Source organism: Caloenas nicobarica, chromosome 34 (assembly GCF_036013445.1).
Source record: "Caloenas nicobarica isolate bCalNic1 chromosome 34, bCalNic1.hap1, whole genome shotgun sequence".
Lineage (NCBI taxonomy): Eukaryota > Metazoa > Chordata > Aves > Columbiformes > Columbidae > Caloenas > Caloenas nicobarica.
Genome location: NC_088278.1, coordinates 1754644 through 1774865, shown reverse-complemented (window position 1 = coordinate 1774865; position 20222 = coordinate 1754644). Strand labels below are relative to the sequence as shown.

The following is a 20222-nucleotide window of genomic DNA, read 5'->3' as shown; positions in this document are numbered from 1 at the left end:
GCAATGAAGAGCAGAGTCTCTGCCCAGGGGCTCTTGAGGAGTCAGCCTGACCCTGTGTGATGGGGTGGGGCAGGGGCCAGTCCTGGGGTTCAGCTTTGTCAGATGGAACCGCTCCTGCTGCAGAAGGGACTGTCAGCATCTGTACCCGCAGGGCTGAGAAACTGAGTTTGAGAGGTTTGGCGTTTCTACAGCTCCTTCTCCCCTCCCACTCTGGGAAGTGTTCTTGGGTGTCAGAAACCCTCAGCATTTCTGCTGCACTCAGGGAGAACAGAGCGAGTCCTGCGAGACCAGAGGATGCCTGTGGGTCAGTGCAGAGTGAGGGCAGCTGCTCTGTCCCTCTGTCTTGCTACAGCTGCCCTGGACTGACACCTTGCTGAGATGGAGGCTGATCACACTCCCATGTTACCCTGAAAAGCCACCAGGACTGCTGAGAGCAGAGGGATCCACCTCAGACCATGACATGTCTCACGCTTTCGTCAGGTCTCAGCACCCCACTTCTATCCCAGGACACACACGGCTCATTTCACAAACCGAACTGCATTTCTTCCATCATAGCATCTCTGCACTTCTGCATGAGTAATTCAGATAATGCTAACGTGCTATAGGACAGGTTTGCATCCTGGAGGGAAGCTCACAGCTTGGAAGAAAAACTCAAGGAGACAGTCAAGGGTCTTAATGATGGCATTTGATTCAGGGAGACTCAGCTCATTCCCCAGCCCCACACACTGCATTGCCCACAGCCCCACAGCTCAGAGCAAAGCTGGGACACGTGTTCCCATGGACACAGCTGCAGGAAAGGACCCACAAGGTCAGGCTGTGACTCTGCAGCTGAAACTCCCATCCCCAGAGAGCCTGACAGCAAGAACCAGATCACACCAACAGTGACCCAGAGCAGTGGAGCAAGAAGGAAACTGCGGTGAGGGTGGGTGTGAGAGAGGCCAGGGCAGAGGCAGCCGGGCACTCAGACAGCGTCACCCTTCCCCAGCTGTGCAGCCACCTCCCACACACCAGCATTGCCGGGCAGCTGCTCTCAGCCCCTGTGCTCTGCAGAGGGAACTGGAGCTCTGGCTGCACAGGAGCTGCTTCATGCCTTGGAGCCCCCGGCCCTGAGGGCAGAGGCTTTGCTGGGTGGGAGAGGAGGCGAGGGGGCTGCTCACAGGAGGGATCTGCACTGCGGGGATCATACGGAGTTTTCTGTGTTCTCCCTCCCATAACAATTCTGAGTTTAGTTACCTCTCATTTCTGATCATTTCCCTATTGCCTGGAGAATCTCCTCCTGGGAGGTGTTTCCCTGTCCATGTCTCTTCCCTGTCAGTGCTCACAGACCCCATCCCGCCCTCTGTGCCCTCACCCTGGCCCTACAGATCCTGCCTGTTCACAGGGCACTGCCTGGGGGCATCTTCCTTTTTGCAGGCTGGAAAACAGGACAGGTCAGACTAAGGCTGACAGGTATAGCCAATGTGATGCTGGTGCTGTGCACAGGCAGAGCAGCAGCTGAAGGGATGTTCTGAGGCTTCTGGCAGATGTGACGATTAATCGGAGTTGCAGTTCAGGAGTCACAGTGACTTGTTTAAGCATGAGAGCTCATTTTCATGTTATCCTTTCCTGCACCCCCCAACCCTTGGGATAGGAAACTGAAAAGGCAGGCTCAGGAAAGCTCCCTATCTGTCTGGTAATCCTTGCATTGATCTTGTGCTTGAGGCATCCACTTGGAAAAATCCTGGGGGTGATCTGGAGCTGTGAGGAGCCCTGACCCACACAGCAGCCTCTCCACAGCACAAGCACCTTTCCTGCCCTGATAGGGGTTTCTCCTTCCCCGCACAGCTTCCCCCCACAGCCCCGTGGGGATCTCCCCGGGCAGGCTGAGTGCTGACCCTGGCAGGCGGCAGAGTCCCTGCCCCGGCACAGCCCTGGGGTGCAGGGACCCTGCTCTGCAGGACAGCCCTGGGCACCCCTGGGTGCTCACCCACCTTCACAGCTGTTCAACATTGCCTGCCAAGAGCCCCCTCCTCACAGATCCCACAAGCTGTGCCTGTGCTAACTTGAGGAGATGCCTCCAGGAGCTACAGCTGCATTGCCCTGCACCCAGAGACTTACCGGGTCAAGGGCTGCAAAGATTTCTCCTCCAGTGATCTCTCAGTCATCCTCCCCATCCTGACCACCTTTAATCTCTCTCTGCTTTGCTCGTCTCCCTGAGATCCCCAGGCAGAGCCCTCAGCCCTGCTGCGCTTTGCAGAGGAGCTGCTCCTGGGCAGAGCTGTCTCTCTGCAGCGCTGCCGCTTGCCATGAGCTCCCTCTGTCCCAGGAGCCCAGCCCAGCTCAGCAGCACAGGAGCAGCCCATGATGTCCCTTCCTCTGTCCCCTCTGGGCTCCCTCCACCTGTCCCTGGGGCTCCAGGGGCACATCCTTTGAGACAACCTCAAGTAATCAGTGATGTTGATTCTCTCTCTTCAGCAGTGACATTTCTTGCCAGCATTGTGTTCTTTGTATTAAAAAGTAAATTGGTATGAGGATCATCTTTTCTTCTCTCATCATTAGGCAGGACAAAAAGAACGTTACAGGAAAGGACCTAATTTCTAAAAACTGGAGGAGGAATATGTTCACCGGAATGAATTTAGGCATTATATTTTGGTTTTATACTCATAGGTCTAGAGAGATATCCAGCAATCTTTTGGCCACGTCATGTCAGTGCTCTGAAGCAAAGCCTTTGCACACATGGGATCTTGGACACTTGGTACCAGGTTTCCACGGGGCAACTCAGAGGTTTCCTGGTGCCACAGCTGGGGTGGTTCAGCCCAGATGTGAGGCAATGGCCTCAGCCAGGGACCTGACTGGGGGAGCTGGAGCTGTCAGTGTTGCAGACAGAGCTGTGACACGGATGGAATAAACTGCCAAGGCAGGGTGGCAGAAGTTAGTTCATCTGGTCTGCAAGGACAGCAGCCTCCAAGCACAGCAATGGTCCAGATCAAAACTCAGTCTAGATCTGTAAGTCAATTCAAGAGCCCTATAATGAGCTGTTACTACTGTAGGAACAGTTAAAGGAGAAACAAACAACTTGTAGTTACTGATGAATTTAATAAGGGAAAGAAGTGATATTCTCTGTGTCTCTTCTACTCCATCTTCACCAGCAAGGTCTCCCAGGCCTCTGTGACTGAAGGCAGAACAACCAGCAGTGGATGGGGATCAAGTCAGGGGTCCCTGGAACTAACACAATCCTTCCCAGTCTATGGGCAGCATCCCAGGAGCTGAGACAGCAGGACCATGTCACAGTGAGGCCACTCTCCACCTTCTTGGAAAGCTCATGGAGACTGGGGGGACTCCCTGACCACTGGCAGCTCTCACACAGTGTGTGCACTTTTCAAAAATGGCCAATGGGTGAGCAGGGGAACTAAGGGCTGTGCCCCAGAGCATGGCCAATGGGACACCATTTCTGGGTGTGTGAAAGAGAAGGTGACGGGGTTTACCCAGGGCAGGTTGTGCCTGTCCATCCTCTTTGCTCTCTGTGAGGAAAGGACAGGGTTGCTGGATGTGGGGAGAGCAGTGGTGGTCTGTTACCTGGAAGTCAGCAAGGCATTCAGCATCATCCCCCACAATATTCTTGTGTCCAAGGTAGGCTATTATGATCTGTGTCAGTGCGTAAGTAGATGGGTAAAAAACAATCTGGATGGTTGGGCTTGGAAAGGTGCTATAGAAAGGGAGAAACTTTCCAGTCATGAGGACAGTCAAGCCCTGGAAGCTGTTTCCCAGGGGTGCGCATCCACTCTCTCCCAGAAAGTGGCCAAGATGTGTTTGGATAAAGCACTGAGTAATCTGGTCTGACCCTGCTTTGAGCAGGAGGTTGGTCAAGACACCTCCCGAGGTCCCATCCAGCCTGAATGATGCTGTCCTTTCATCCCCTTCATGTTTTCAATTTAGGGACAGCTCTCAGGTTCTCTCTGACCACAGGAATAATTCACATGAGGTGCAGGGCTGCTTTACAAGTGCCCCCAAACAGGCCTGACCACATCTTGTGCATCCCTTTTCATTTGCCCCCATCCAAGTTCTTCTTTTTTGCTGTCCTCATGCCCACCTTGTTGATCCTTTCAGAGCAGGTTGCTCAACAGGTGTCAGCAAGGGCAGATGAAGGGAGCTCAGAACTCCAGTCTCTGCTGCACCATTGGAACTTCAGAGACTGGAAATGCAGGTGACGGTGTGTGTCAGTGCACACCACATAAACGTTCTGGATTCCTTTCTGCCTTTGCACTGACCTGAGATCTGTTCCTTGGCCTTCTTTGGCTAAAAAAGAAATAAAACTGCCCTATGTCACCTCCCCTCACACCAGAAAAAAGGGGGGAAAATTATGGAAGAGGGGTGATTTAAGAGCAATTCTGTCCTAGGAAGTACTTTTTAAATTATAAATCTGGTAGAAGTGAGAGAAAGAGCTGTTAAAAAGAACTCCATGCAAGAGGTTAACTACTGAGATGTAGCAGCTGTTTTGAGAAGCAAGAATGACTGATAGGAATGAAATTTAAAAACTTTAGTTCATCATCATCATCATCAGGAATAAGGAACTCCCTGTTATTCTTATTAGTGATTGTACCACTTTTCAAAAACATCCTTGAGATTGTCTCTATTTTTCGCTGGCTCCAAAACTGAGCCTGCTCAGATTTTGAAAGGACTGCTTGAAATCTCTGCAACTCAGATCTCTACAACTGTCTCTCATTGAAGATCTTCTACCCCAGAAAGGGGAAAACTCCCAATGCAGGCACCAAACCAGTGCCCAACCTGCCTGGAGAGCCAGGCCAGTTGTGCCACACAACAGCCGACCTCGGGGGCAGCTGGAGGTGATGGGAATTGAAATGGTTTTGACTCAAATCATAATTTAGGTTGGAAAAGACCCTTAAGGTCATAAAGTCCAATCGTAAATACGACACTGCCAAGTCCACCCATTACACCATATCCCTAAGCGCCATGTCTACACATCTTTTCAATACCTTCAGGGATGGAAGCTCCAGTCCTGAGCTGGCAGGACAACACTGTCTGCAGTTAGACATAAGATACCTGTCATGGCTGTGACTTCAGAGTTTCTCACACCCTTCACTGAGCAGGGCAGGTGTTGGGAGATGGGCGCACACTTCAGTTTCCAGATGCCAGGACAGAGCCCAAGCCATCCTGCCCTTGGCCTCTGGCATCCCATTTCTTGAGATGCAAAGCTGCTGGGCCTTCTGTGGATAATCATGTTAAGAGGCATCAATAATCATTCAAGTCTTTGTGTAATTTCTCTAAGAGTGTCAGTATTAAAAATAATAATAATTAAAAAAATAGAAAAGGGTTCATCTGCCTACATATAAATACCTGCAACACAGCAGTCTGCATCTGTGGTAGCCACACGGCCAGTGCCAATCAAACAGGTATTTGCAGTATAAGGCATGACACCCCATCCATAAGTACATATCTAAGTGGTTCAGATGAAGGGTGGTCTGGCAAAAATCACCCTGTTCCTCCCCAGGTGCACGGACACTGCTCATGTGCCTCTCTAGAGTGGCAGAAGCTGGATCCCTTTCTTGGGACAGACTCCTTCCAGGAAAGACACAGCAATGGGAGTAACTCCTCAGGTCTTCATGGCATTTCACTTGGCATCAGTTTTTATATATTTGTTTTTTTCCTGAGACTACTCTTTCTGCACAAATGCTCACAAAAAGACACCCATTTAGTAAAACATGGTCATAAAGGTGCTGTTATGGACAAGAAATCTCACCATGAGCTCTGGAGGGAGTGAGGAAGATTGTAACAAGCACCAGGAAGAACCAAGAAGCTCAAGGCCTCTTCTGAAGAGTGAGAGGCCCTGAGCAGCAGTGAGCGGCCATGTGTGGTGTGGGAGGGTCAGGGGATGTGAGGTAGAGAAGGGTGATGGCTGATGAATTCAGCAAATCCTTACGACCATGTTTAACCCCGCAAGTGGGATGTGGTTGATGTTTGTGGGTGGAGGAGGAATAGGAGGAAGTTTTTTGGGAGTTTATGGAAAGAAGGCAGCCTTCTCTTGGACTAATCATACATGGCAGTGACATTTGCCTGCTGTGGGCATGGCTGTGCCTGGGAGATGGGAATGGCTGCTGCTGGGGGGGCTGTGCTCAGGCATGGCCCATGAGCTGACCTTGCTTTGCTCCTCTCTTACACTCCCCATGCTTGGATGGTCCTCAGGAATCATCCATGAGCCTGGAGGAAGCACCAACCTCCTGGAGTGTTGCCCCATTACTGGAGGACAAGAGTGAAAGGTCTGAGAGACAAATGGGAGTGCAGGAAGAGACGGGTCTATGCGTAGCAGTAAGTGTGTTAATGGCAAGAGGAAGACCTGAAGAGCATGAGCTGGTCATGCTAATGTGGAATAGATTGATTTTTCTTTTTTATTTTAGGGCAGCAGAAGAAGGAACGTGTGCATTTCAGTGCTGGGACATGGATCCAAATTGAGGATTCAACCAAGTTTGGGACTAGGAGAGCTCAGGTGATTGGTGACCATTGCAGGTCTATGAAAGAAGCTGCATGGGTTTGGGAGACCTCACAGGCATTGCCAAATCCTCAGAAAACCAGAGCCTTGTGGTAAAAGTAACAGCACTTGGCACCAAACCCACACCCAAACCACAAATACCCTCCCAGTGACCACAGGCAGAGCCTTGAGAAACATTTGACTGAAAGGGTCTCCTTTGCCAGGCCCTGGGGGTCAGGGCTTGGCCATTCTGATGCTAAACAACCATGAAGGGCTGACAGGGCACCAGAGCCACCTCCACATCGCCTTTACCACCTCTGACCATTGTCTCCAGGCTTTTCCTTCAGCAGCCTCCAGGGACAGGGACTGCTTGTGTCAGCGATGGCCCCTCGTGGGGTCCCAAACACCCTCAGAAACTTGGGGTTTGTTTCTGCCTTTCACTTCATTAGAGGTTTGTTCATTCTTTCAGTAGCTGCAGTTCAGGACCATGGCAGCAGAGGGCTCATTAACAGCCAAAATGAGTTTATAAGCCAAGGCTCTCTGCAGCACTTCGCTAAAGGCTTCTGTTCTGGTGTGGATGATTAGACAGATTTCAGAACTGTAGCCAAACAGTGAGCATTTCCTTAATAAGTAGTCATAAAGCCAAATTTCTTATATTTCTGTCCCCCTCCCAATGCCCTCATTGCCAGAACAACTGGTATCAACAATCTCCAATATTGATCTAGAGAATCTCCTGATAAAGACTGAATGTGTCAGAAAGTTGGGTGCCTGACGCACCACTTGAGTGAGGAGACAGGACAGGACACCTCAAGAGGAATCACACAACTCTGGACCCAGAGGTGGGAGTTCCTGGGAATCTCAGGTGCCACAGCACAGCGATACTTGTGTTCAGGGAGCCGGTCAAGTGACCCATCTCCTTTTCTGTAATGGTGTCTGAGTTTGCTCAGGTAACTCCTGACTTGAGCCCCATCCACTCCTGGCTGTTCTCCAGACTCCTGCCTTCAGGAACAAAGTCCCAGGAGACCTTGCTGGTGGAGATGGAGGCAAAGAAGCCATGAAGTACCTCCGTCCTGTCTGATACTACTCTTACAAAGTTCAGCAGCAGGCTCACGTTCACCCTGTCTATTCTTTTACTGTAAGGAAGCAATATCAGCTCATCTTGCTGCCCTCAGCCTCCCCTGCAGGTATCAAGTCCAGGGCAGCTTTGGCATCATCCCCACATCCATGGACAAGGTTTCTAAATTCTTCCTTTACAGCTTGACCTGATCCACCTCCCATGTGCTGCCTTTTTGCCCTGGAGCTCTGTCAGTTCAGACAAGCAGCCTCATGACGTAAAGTCTTCTTTTCATAGGTACTTGGAGAGATCATTCTTGTGCTTGGAGCAGGCTGTCCTGTAAGGCTTCTCAGGTTTCCTGAGCTCCTTCACCCTTCAGACCTACTTCCATGTCACCACCTTTATTGGCCGCCGTCTCCCAGTATGTCCGTGTCTTCTCCTCTGGAGCCCACCAGCCTGTGCTCTGCTGCTGGCCTTCCTCCCTCCCCTCTGGTGCCTGGAATCCCACTGTTGCCTGGTCACCACAGCCAAGGTGGACACTGATGTTCACATCCCTCACCAGCTCTTCTTTGTCTCCCAGTTCCAGATCCAGGTGAGCATCACCCTTGTTGGCCCAGCAGGCAGTCACGTTAAGAAGTTGTCCCAAGATCCTCTGGACTGTTGGCACCTGCCGCTTTGCCTGGCCAGTGAATGTCAGGGCAATTACAGTTCCCCATAGGAACCTGCTCATTGACTGGAGACTTCCTCAGGTTACTAACAGAAGATCTTTTCCATTTCTTCTCCATGATCAAGAAGTTTGTAACATCCAACACTTTATCACCCTGTATTGGGTTTACATGGCAAAGTCTTGGAACTGGAGTGAGTGTGGGTGTGCTACAGTTGTCACCTCTCTGAGAAGACAACAGGAGTTTGATGTCAGACAGAGCCGATATGAGCTGGCTCCAAGATGGACCCACTCCTTGCGAAATCTGAGCCACTCAGGGATGCTGGCAGCACCTCTGTGATATTGTATTTGAGAAAGGGTAAAAAATGCTGCACAACAGCAGGTGGGAGAGAGCAGGGAGGAAATGTGAGAGAAAAAACACTGCAAACACCAAGGTCATATCCCATAGGACCCAAAGGTCCCTCAGCTGGCCAAAGCCTGCTCTCCTGAAATCCTGCTCTTTGCCTTGTTATCATCTTCCAGGAGCCTCAACTCCACTTCCCCATCCCTGACTGTTCCATCCCTGACCAACCCTTTCTGGTTTGTAAGTGTGAAGTCCCACAGGGCACCTCACCTCACTGACCCCTCAGCCACCCGTGTCAGGAAGATGTTGTCCATGAGCTCCAAAACCCTCCTGCATGGCTGGTACCTTGCAGATATTGGGATATCTTAGGTCTGCCATGAGGACACTGCCTGGAAACATGAGGCTTCTTTCATTTGTCTGAAGGAGGCCTCATCTAATTCCTCTTCCTCATCAGTGAGTCAGCAGCTGATGTCCACCCACCACAACACTGTCCATGTTGCTCTGCCCTATCACACTGAATCCTCAAATTTCAGCTGACATTCTCTGTCCCCAGGCAGAGCTCCACACCTTCCTGATGTTCTCCCACACGAAGGGAAACTTCTCCTCTAAGTCCAGACCTCTGGCATTACGAGCACTAGCCCCCCAAGACCGCAAAGTTTCTCCTGCAGGTGGTATTCGTAGTGTCCTGTAACTCCTCATGATGTTATCTTGGGATAGACGCCCTCATCAGGATAAACCGTCTGCATGTAAACACTAACAGCTGGAGCTCCTTCTCCCCTTGGCTGTGGCTGTTGTCTCCAGCTCTGATGCCTGTGAGGAGACACCTTGTCCTTACAGCACAGGGGCCTCATGGCCTCCTTGTCCCCAGCCAGGAACCTGGGAGGTGTTGGACCATAGTTCTGCCCTTGGCCTTGCACAGCCCCACATCACACTGTCCCAGGAAGGGCCCTGGGCAACGTGGGAGGGACAGGATCTGCCTTCCCAGGGCTGGGGGTCAGGGCTTGGCCCTTTGGTTAATGAAACACATCCAGGTTTACTGATCATCAGAGAGACCTTCACATTGCTTCTCCGGACCTGTCATCTCTGCCTCCAGTTTTCTTCTCTAACCAGACCCTGGGGTCAGTTCCTCAGTAGTGTTCCTCAGGGGGACGCAGTAACATTACAAGAAACTTTGGAGTTTGAATCTGACTTGGGCTTCTTGAGAGGTTTCTTCAGCTTCCTCCAGGGTCTGTTGTTCATGGACTCAGCAGCAAACCCACCAGAGGGGTCATTAAAGCGCCTTGGGCTGCTCCTGTGCTGCTGAGCTGGGCTGGGCTCCTGGGACACAGGGAGCTCATGGCAAGCGGCAGCGCTGCAGAGAGACAGCTCTGCCCAGGAGCAGCTCCTCTGCAAAGCGCAGCAGGGCTGAGGGCTCTGCCTGGGGATCTCAGGGGACGAGCAAGGCAGAGAGAGATGAAAGGTGGTCAGGATGGGGAGGATGACTGAGAGCTCATGGAGGAGAAATCTTTGCAGCCCTTGCCATGGTAAGTCTCTGGGTGCAGGGCAATGCAGCTGTAGCTCCTGGAGGCATCTCCTCAAGTTAGCACAGGCACAGCTTGTGGGATCTGTAAGGAGGCGGCTCTTGTCAGGCACTTTTGAACAGATGTGAATATTGCTGACCACACAGGTGTGCCCAGGGCTGTCCTGCAGAGCAGGGTCCCTGCACCCCAGGGCTGTGCCGGGGCAGGGACTCTGCCGCCTGCCAGGGTCAGCGCTCAGCCTGCCCGGGGAGATCCCCACGGTGCTGTGGGGAGAAGCTGTGGGGGGAAGGAGAGACCCCTATCAGGGCAGGAAAGGTGCTTCTACTGTGGAGGGGGTGCTGTGTGGGTCAGGGCTCTTTCACAGCTTCAGATCCTCCCGAGGATTTTTCCAAGGGGATGCCTCCAGCAGAAGATCAATGCAAGGATTGTCTAGACAGATAAGGAGCTTTCCTGAGCCTGCCTTTTCAGTTTCCTATCCCGACGGTTGGAGAGCGCAGGAAAGGATAAAAGGAAAATGAGCTCTCATGCTTAAACAAGTCACTGAGACTCCTGAACTGCAACTTTGAATGATCAGTACATCTGCCAGAAGCCTCAGAACATCCCTTCAGCCGCTGCTCTGCCTGTGCACAGCACCTGCATCACCTTTGCTGAACCCGTCAGCCTTAGTCTGACCTGTCCTGTTTTCCAGCCTGCAAACAGGAAGATGCCCCCAGGCAGTGCCCTGTGAACAGGCAGGATCTGTAGGGCCAGGGTGAGGGCACAGAGGGTGGGATGGGGTCTGTGAGTACTAACAGGGAAGAGACATGGACAGGGAAACACCTCCCAGGAGGAAAATCTCCAAGCAGCAGGGAAATTATCAGAAAGGAGAGGAAACTAACCCCGGAATTGTTATGGGAGGGGGAACACAGAAAACTCCGTATGATCCCCGCAGTGCAGATCCCTCCTGTGAGCAGCCCCCTCGCCTCCTCTCCCACCCAGCAAAGCCTCTGCCCTCAGGGCCGGGGGCTCCAAGGCATGAAGCAGCTCCTGTGCAGCCAGAGCTCCAGTTCCCTCTGCAGAGCACAGGGGCTGAGAGCAGCTGCCCGGCAATGCTGGTGTGTGGGAGGTGGCTGCACAGCTGGGGAAGGGTGACGCTGTCTGAGTGCCCGGCTGCCTCTGCCCTGGCCTCTCTCACACCCACCCTCACCGCAGTTTCCTTCTTGCTCCACTGCTCTGGGTCACTGTTGGTGTGATCTGGTTCTTGCTGTCAGGCTCTCTGGGGATGGGAGTTTCAGCTGCAGAGTCACAGCCTGACCTTGTGGGTCCTTTCCTGCAGCTGTGTCCATGGGAACACGTGTCCCAGCTTTGCTCTGAGCTGTGGGGCTGTGGGCAATGCAGTGTGTGGGGCAGGGGAATGAGATGAGTCTCCCTGAATTAAATGCCATCATTAGGACACCTGGATATCTCCTGGGGGTTTCCATAGATGCTCTGAGCTACCCTCCAGGATGCAAACCTGTCCTACAGCATCTGTGTGTTATCTGAGAGCCCCATGGAGGAGCACAGAGATGCTGTGAGAGAGAAAATGCTGTTGGGTTTGTGAGATGAGCAGTTTCTTGGCTGAACGTGTGATGCTGACACGTTAGGAGAAGGTGAGACGTGTCTGAGGTGGGTCCCTCTGCTCTCAGCAGTCCCGGTGGCTTTTCAGGATAACATGGGAGTGTGATCACCCTCCATCTCAGAAAGGTGCCAGCCCAGGGCAGCTGGAGCAAGACAGAGGGACAGAGCAGCTGCCCTCACTCTGCATGACCCACAGGCATCCTCTGGTCTCGCAGGACTCGCTCTGTTCTCCCTGAGTGCAGCAGAAATGCTGAGGGTTTCTGATGTCCAAGAACACTCTCCAGGGTGGGAGGGGAGAAGGAGTTGTAGAAACACCAAACCTCTCAAACTCAGTTTCTCAGCCCTGGGGGTACAGATGCTGACAGTCCCTTCTGCAGCAGGAGCGGTTCCATCTGACAAAGCTGAACCCCAGGACTGGCCCCGGCCCCACCCCTTTCACACAGGCTCAGGCTGACTCCTCAAGAGCCCCTGGGCAGAGACCCTGCTCTTCATTGCACACTCATCAAGCACCGACGAGGGCTCCAGCCAGGACGTTCTCCTGGAAAAAGAAAAGGGTCTCTTTTTGGGGGGGTCTGTGGGAAATGGTTTTGGTTTTTCTCATCTAAACCGTCACTGTCTTTTCCTCCTTGCACAGGTCCTCATGCCCACAGGCAGCAAATGTCCAACAGCAGCTCCATCACCCAGTTCCTCCTCCTGGCGTTCACAGACACATGGGAGCTGCAGCTCTTGCACTTCTGGCTCTTCCTGGGCATCTACCTGGCTGCCCTCCTGGGCAACGGCCTCATCATCACCACCATAGCCTGTGACCAGCACCTCCACACCCCCATGTACTTCTTCCTGCTCAACCTCGCCCTCCTCGACCTGGGCTCCATCTCTATCACTGTGCCCAAATCCATGGCCAACTCTCTGTGGGATACCAGGGTCACTTCCTTTGCAGGATGTGCTGCCCAGGTCTTCTTTGTAGGTTTCTTATTTGGTGCAGAGTATTCTCTTCTCACCATCATGTCCTACGACCGCTACGTTGCCATCTGCAAACCCCTGCACTACGGGACCCTCCTGGGCAGCAGAGCTTGTGTCCACATGGCAGCAGCTGCCTGGGCCAGTGGGTTTCTCAATGCTCTGCTGCACACGGCCAATACATTTTCACTGCCACTCTGCCATGGTAATACTGTGAACCAGTTCTTCTGTGAAATCTCCCAGATCCTCAAGCTCTCCTGCTCAAACTCCTACCTCAGGGAATTTGGGCTTCTTGTGGTTAGTCTCTCAGTAATATTTGGGTGTTTTATTTTCATTCTTTTCTCGTATGTGCAGATCTTCAGGGCCGTGCTGAGGATCCCCTCTGAGCAGGGACGGCACAAAGCCTTTGCCACGTGCCTCCCTCACCTGGCCGTGGTCTCCCTGTTTGTCAGCACTGCCATGTTTGCCTACCTGAAGCCCCCCTCCATCTCCTCCCCATCCCTGGACCTGGTGGTGTCTGTTCTGTACTCAGTGGTGCCTCCAGCACTGAACCCCCTCATCTACAGCATGAGGAACCAGGAGCTCAAGGATGCCCTGTGGAAACTCATATCTTAGTGTTTTCTGAAGCAATAAACTGCTCATCTGCTTCTACATAGCAATTTTAATGTAACTGGTTACAGGTCCAGTCTCTCATCTGTATTTTCTGTTGTTATTAGCCTTTTTTTAAATTGTGATAACATTTTCATCCCCTTTCTAATTCACTGTCTGCTTTTGTTTTATAACCACTGGCTATGTAAATGAGGAGCCATGATCTGTGTGTATTGAAACAAAATAAAGCATCCTGTATTGACTTCATATTCACTATATCCTTCCTGCAATGCCTGTTTAGAGCTGCAGGGACAGCTCCTGTGTGCATGGGAGGAGGGGAAAAGAGTCCAGCCTGGCAGCACTGCCAGGGAGCACCAGCGCTTGGCCTTCCAGAGCTGTTCTCGTTCCACTCCCACACTCTCCTTCTCATCCCTTGTGTTGGTGCAAGGCCTGAGTGCTCTGGCAGCCTGGTCACCGTCCTGCTGTGTGTCAGTCCTGTGAGTGCAGGCAGGGACAGGCCATGGGCACTGCTGTGACAGAGCTGGCCTCCGTAACAGGACTTCTATAAAGAAGAGTGATCTCCTCAGGGCAGTGCTGGAAGGCTTAGGTCATCTTCAAGTTTCTGTCAAGAACATGCACAAGAAGGTGGCCTCAGATGCAAACACCAGTGTCCAGCTGCACAGTGTGTGTGTGCAGGGCTGGGCACACAGCAGTGTCCTCTCACAGCCAGGCCTCCTGCCAGAGACCTGCAGGACCAGCAGAGCAGGGGCTGGGCTGTGCCATGTGCACTGGACACCCCACGGAAGCTGCCCCAGGGCATCGTCATGGACTGGCCCCTCACAACCAACGTTTCCTCTCTCCCCAGCTCAGAGAGGTTCTTTGTCCCTCCATGGAGGGACACTGAATGAGTATTTCAGCTGTTCATGTTGCATCATAGGGATGAGATGTGAGCATGCACATCATGCATGAGAGGTGAGATGAACCCGAGTCAGCAGAAACGCTACGAGCTATTCCTGTGGGTTCCATTTTGGCCTGTAGGACAGACAGGGTCTTGAGGTCATTTCTTGTTGCGAGTAACATCCCATGGAAACTGCCTAAATGCAGCACCGGTTGTGCTTCCTTTAACCAATGTCCCTGTGTCCATTCCTCATGACGTGGGACATCTCAGATGAGTGCAGAGCAGGGTGACACACCACAGGGCTGAGGTGTCTCCCGTCCCTCGGGAGTGGCAACAGGAGGCCAGATGGACACTGTGACTCCTGCCTCTGTGTGTAAAAGGGACAGACTCTGTCTCTGAACATCCCTGGGTGCATAAGGAGCCCACGAGGCCGCCTCAGACGTGGATGCCTGATGGAACCCTGGCATTTCTGTGTGTGACTCCAGGAACAAACGCCACTGGCCCAGGCAGATCAATCTCACGTGCTCCTGTCTGCTATGTCATCCTTACCTGTGAGTCTGAATTGTGGTCTGAAACCTGCCAGAGCAATCAGAGGGGTTCTGAGGTCCTTGGAAAAGGCAGTTGTCAAACCTGTCTTCAAGAAGGGCAGCAATGAGAACTGTGAGAATTACAGGCTGGTCAGCCTGTGTCCTTCCATGGGAAGGGAATGGGACAAGTCCTCCTGCAGCCATGTCCAGGCACTTGGAAAACAAGAAAGGGATTGCTGAACCCAAATGGGCAGTGAAAGAAAGGCATGTTTAATACATGGAATTTCACAGGGTGTCAGACATGGTTTCCCATGGTGTCCTTAAAGTGGGATTGGTGCTCTCTGGGCTCAAGAAGTGAATGCTGGGTGGGAAGCTGGCTGGATAATGAAGCCCAAATGTCACCAGTGGTACAAAGCCCCCCCTGCAGTCAGTTACCAGTGGAATCCCTCAGGGACCAGCACTTGGGCCAGCACTGGTGAATGTCTTTATTCTCCCCCTGAATGAGGTGACGGAGTGAACCTTCAGCTCCTTTGTGGATGGTGCAAAGCTGGGCAGAGGTCTTGGACAGCCTCACCTGGTTCACCCTGCCCTGAGCAGGACAGTGAGACAAGAGGATGTTCAAACCTGAGTTACTCTGTGATTCAAGGAATCTTCCCCTTGGAAAGGTTTTGGAAGACAGAATAGGTGGAGGAACAAGACAAAAAAAAAGGAAAAAAGAGGCAGAGGAGGAGACCTAAAAGGTGTCAACAGAAACAGAGCAGTTCCTGTGAAGACTGTTTCTCTACTCAAATTGTTAGCAGGAAATCTCTAATCAGCTCCCCAAACTCCCTGTTTTGCTCATTGGCCCGCTGGGATTTACATCACATTTCTTTACATCAGATTCTGCACTGCAGTTTGCACCTGATTGTTACAGCTTGTTTGCAGGAATTAGTTCATGTTTCCTTAGAGAACCGGATTAAACAGGCACCGGGGGAATTTTTAATTAGAGGAAACAAAGAAAGGAGAAAAAAAAGAAAACACAATAGAACTTAATGATGTTTCTCAGTTCTATGGTTAAATTAAGTAGTTTCCAGTGAGGTCCATTGCCATAATTGAGTCGCCTATAGGGAGTACGACAGCAACTGCTGAAAGACTTTACCTGCCTGAAGCTCAAAGCAGGGAGAGAGCTGAGAAGCTCTGAATGAGCAAAGAGTGAGAGGAGGAAGAACCTCTGGGGAGCAATGGAAAGTGCAAATGTCCAGACAGGCTTCTGAAGAGATGACTTCAGACATGGTGAGCTGAACAAGGACAGTTAGAAACTCCTGGATGTTCAGGGGGATTAAATACACAGCATGATAGACAGAATTGTGGCAATGCAAGCACAGGGAAAGGTCAATGTTTCAATTCCCACAGTACATACACATTCTGAAAATTAATATTTTCGCAGTATAGAAATTCCACAGACATTTTATTGGAAATATTGAATCATTTCATCTGAGAAAAAAAGAGTGTGGGGTTTTTTGTTCTTGTTGTTGTTTTTGGTTTGATTTGGTTTTGAGGGGAGTTCTCAGGTTTTTGGGCTGAGCTCCATGGTCTCACTATAAGCATCCAATGCAAACCTTGAGAGGCCCCAGTATACCTGAGGTGTTTGCCTGGACTGGCAGGTGTCAGACAAGACTGATAAAGACATGTCGCTTCCATCATTTACATCTAGTATTCAAGACTTCTGTGCTTAATTAGAAAAGTTTCAGCACTGTAGGCAAAGAGGCAGGTACATGAAGAGCACTGAGAAGAAGTGATAGAAGAATTATCCAGTTGATATCACGGAATCATAGAATCATTTCAGTGGAAAGAGACCCTCAGGATCATCGAGTCTAACCATAACCTGACTCGAGCACTAAACCATCTCCCTTAAGAACCTCATCTAAACTCCTTTTAAACACCTACAGGGATGGTGACCCCGTGACTTCCCTGGGCAGCCTGTTCCAATGCCCGACAACCGTTTCCAAGAAGAATTTTTTCCTAATATCCAATCTAAAGCTCCCCTGGCACAACTTGAGGCCATTTCCTCTTGTCCTATCACTTGCTACTCAGGAGAAGACACAAACACCCTCCCTGCTCCAACCTCCTATCAGGCCGTTATAGACAGTGACAAGGTCTCCCCTCAGCCTCCTTTTCTCCAGGCTAAACAGCCCCAGCTCTCTCAGCCGCTCCTCCTAAGACTTCTTCTCCAGCTTCTTCACCAGCTCCATTGCCCTTCTCTGAACTTGCTCCAGAACGTAAAGGTCTTTCCTATAGTGAGGGGCCCAAAACTGAACACAGGATTCCAGGTGGGGCCTCACCAGCACTGAGGACAAGGGGATGATCACTGCCCTGGTACTGCTGGCTGTGCTATTCTTGGTGCACGTCAGGATGCTGGTGGCCTTTTTGGCCACTTGGGCACACGTTGGCTCCTGTTCAGCTGCTGTCAGTCAACACTCGCAGATCCCTTTCTGTCGGTCAGCTTTCCAGCCACTCTTCCCTGAGCCCGGAGCCTTCATGGGGTTGTTGTGACCCAAGTGCAGGACCCGGGACTTGGCCTTGTTGAGCCTCAGACAACTGGCCTCAGCCCATCAATCCAGCTCGTCCAGATCCCTCTGTATGGCCTTCCTACCCTCCAGCAGATCAACACTCCTTCCCTGCTGTGCTGTGCTTTACTTGGTGGCCAAAACAGCTTTGAGAACACGCTGACATTTTTGTTGTTGCTGAGCAGTGCTGGCACAGCCTCAAGGCCTTCTGTGTTTCTCAGTCTGCCCCAAAAACAAGAGGGCTGGATGTGGCTAAAGGGTGGGAGGGGACCAAGCCAGGACAGCTGACCCCAACTGACCAAAGAGATATTCCACACCATATGGCAGCATGGTCAGCAACCTCATACAATTGTTCTCAGTCCATCATTTCATCCGGTCCAGATCCCTCTGTGTGGCCTTCCCACCCTCCAGCAGATCAACACTCCCACCCAATTTGGTGTCACCTGCAAACTTACTGAGGGTGCACTCGATCCCCTCGTCCAGATCATTGACAAAGAGATTAAACAGATCTGGCCCTATACTGAGACCTGGGGAACATGACTCATGACTGGCCACCAACTGGATTTGTCTCCATTCACCACAACTCTTTGGGCCGGGCCCTCCAGCCAGTTCTTTATCCATCGCAGATACACCATCCAGGCCATGAGCTGCAGCTTCTCCAGGAGATGCTGTGGGATATGGTGTCAAAGGCTTTACTGAAGTCTAAGTGCACAACACGCACAGCTTGTGTGGCAGATTCACTCCCCCACGACAGACTTTCCCTCATCTGCTAAGCCGGTCACCTTGTCACAGGAGGAGATCAGGTTGGTCAAGCAGGACCTGCCTTTCATAAAGCCATGCTGATTGGGCCCGATTGCTCGTCTCGTATGTGTGACCGCACAGTCCCTTTCCCAGCCCTGTTCCTGCTCTTCCTGGGTAGGGGCTGTGGGTACTTTGGCAGAGGTTCTTTCCCAGCCACGTTCGTTCTGCTGGGCTGTCACCTCCAGAGACAGAACTGACCCCACAGTCCCCTTCACAGCCACACGCTGCTTACTGGATTAGGAGTTACCGAGACACAACTGACCTCATAATACCATACCCATCCATCCCCCTGTGTAGCACGCAGGACCCAACCAAGACTGAAGTGTGTTCTACATGGTCCTACACCTGCCTCTCTTTCCCACAGGCCCTAGACACCCATCTCGCTTCCTCACAATTTTTCAAATTTGTCAAATATATTTCCTACTAACAATGTGAGTGAAAAGCACTCCTCGCTGGAACTGCTATATTTATGTTAACACTTCTATATCTCCACTTCTGCCTTTTTGTTTTTACTATTCTTCTACGTATTTTCTTCCAGAAACCTCTCCAAGGCAAAAAGTATTTCAAATCACAGAATACCTCAGGTTTGAAGAGAGCCCTTGTCTCACTCATCTTACTCTCCTGCTCAGGGCAGGGTGAACCAGGGGAGGTTGCTCGAGGCCTCCTCCCAAGTTTGCACCATCCACAAAGGCACTGAAAGTGCACTCTGTTACATCATGGAAGGGGAGAATAAAGACATTCAACTGTGTTGGCCCAAGTGCTGGTCACTGAGAGGTGACACTGGTAACTGTCTGCTCGGAGGACTTTGTACCACTGATGATATTTGGGCTTGATGGTTCAGCCAACTTCCCACCCAGCATCCACTTCTTGAGCCCCATCAGCACCACTCTGCCCAGAAGCACACCATGGCTGAGGCCTTGCAAACGCCCTGCACACAACATGGCTTTCTTTCCCCTGTCCATTGGGGTTCAGCAATCTTTTCCTTGTCCTTTACATTCCTGGAAATGGCTGCAGGACGACATGTCCCATCCCCTTCCCAGGGAGGGAGGTAGGGTGGCCAGCCTGTTATTCTCCCAGTTCCTGTTTGTGCTCTTCTTGAAGATGGGTTTGAGGTCTGCATTTTCTAAGTACCCCAGATCCATTCTGGTTTCTACGGCACTTTTGAGAGCACAATATGGAATCACGGGCAAGGGTGACATAGCAGTCTGCAGCACTTGCAATGATCCTATCCAGGGAAGCTGAGATGAATCTCACTGGGCCACTGGGGTTTGTTCCTGGAGTCACACACAGAAATGTCAGGGTTCTGTGAGGTGTTCACATCTGAGCCGGCCTCATGGACTCCTTCTGCACCCAGGGATGTTCAGAGACAGAGCCTGTCCCTTTTACTCACAGAGGCAGGAGTCACAGTGTCTCTATGGGCTCCTGTTGCCACTCCCAAAGGACAGGAGACACCTCAGCCCTGTGGTGTGTCACCCTGCTCTGCACTCATCTGAGATGTCCCACGTCATGAGGAATGGACACGGGACCTCAGTTCAAGGAAGAAGATCCCAGTGGGTTGTTTCCCATGGGCTGTTACTCCCAATGTGAGTGACCTCGATGTTTGTCCCACAGGCCTTCCTGGCACTCCCAGGAATAGCTGATGGCATTTCTGCTCACTCGTGTTCATCTCACCTCATGTACATGATGTGCATGCCCATATATCATCTGAACAATGCAAACATGGACTTCTGACCTACTCATTCAGGAACAAATTCTCCAAGCTGGTGTGACAGCCCGGTGCTGGAAATGGAGGTTGTGAGGGGCCAGTCCATGACGATGCCCTGGGGCAGCTTCCATGGGGTGTCCAGTGCACAGGGGCACAGCCCAGCCCCTGCTCTGCTGGTCCTGCAGGTCTCTGGCAGGAGGCCTGGCTGTGCGAGGACACTGCTGTGTGCCCAGCCCTGCACACACACACTGTGCAGCTGTACACTGGTGTTTCATCTGTGGGCCAGTTTCTTGGGCATGTTCTTGAGCAAACCTTTTGAAGAATCACAGAATCACAGAATCACAGAATTCTAGGGATTGGAAGGGACCTCAAAATCTCATCCCCCCACCAGAGCAGGAACACCTAGGTGAGGTTACACGGGAAGGCATCCAGGCGGGTTTTGAATGTCTCCAGAGAAGAAGACTCCACAACCCCCCTGGGCAGCCTGTTCCAGTGTTCCGTCACCCTCACTGAGAGAAGTTTCTTCTCAAATTTAAGTGGAACTTCCTGTGTTCCAGCTT

The 20222-nt window shown here is 51.6% G+C and overlaps 1 protein-coding gene across 1 annotated transcript; it reads left to right on the top strand.

The window, feature by feature from the left end:
• Window positions 1-12678: 12678 nt before the first annotated feature.
• On the top strand, window positions 12679-19688 carry LOC136000674 (olfactory receptor 14J1-like; the record flags this gene model as incomplete). The annotated part of the gene is made up of 2 exons (XM_065654604.1): window positions 12679-13140; window positions 19569-19688. Coding segments are annotated over 2 exons (582 nt in total), but the record flags the coding sequence as incomplete, so codon positions are not given.
• Between the last annotated feature and the right edge of the window lie 534 nt (window positions 19689-20222).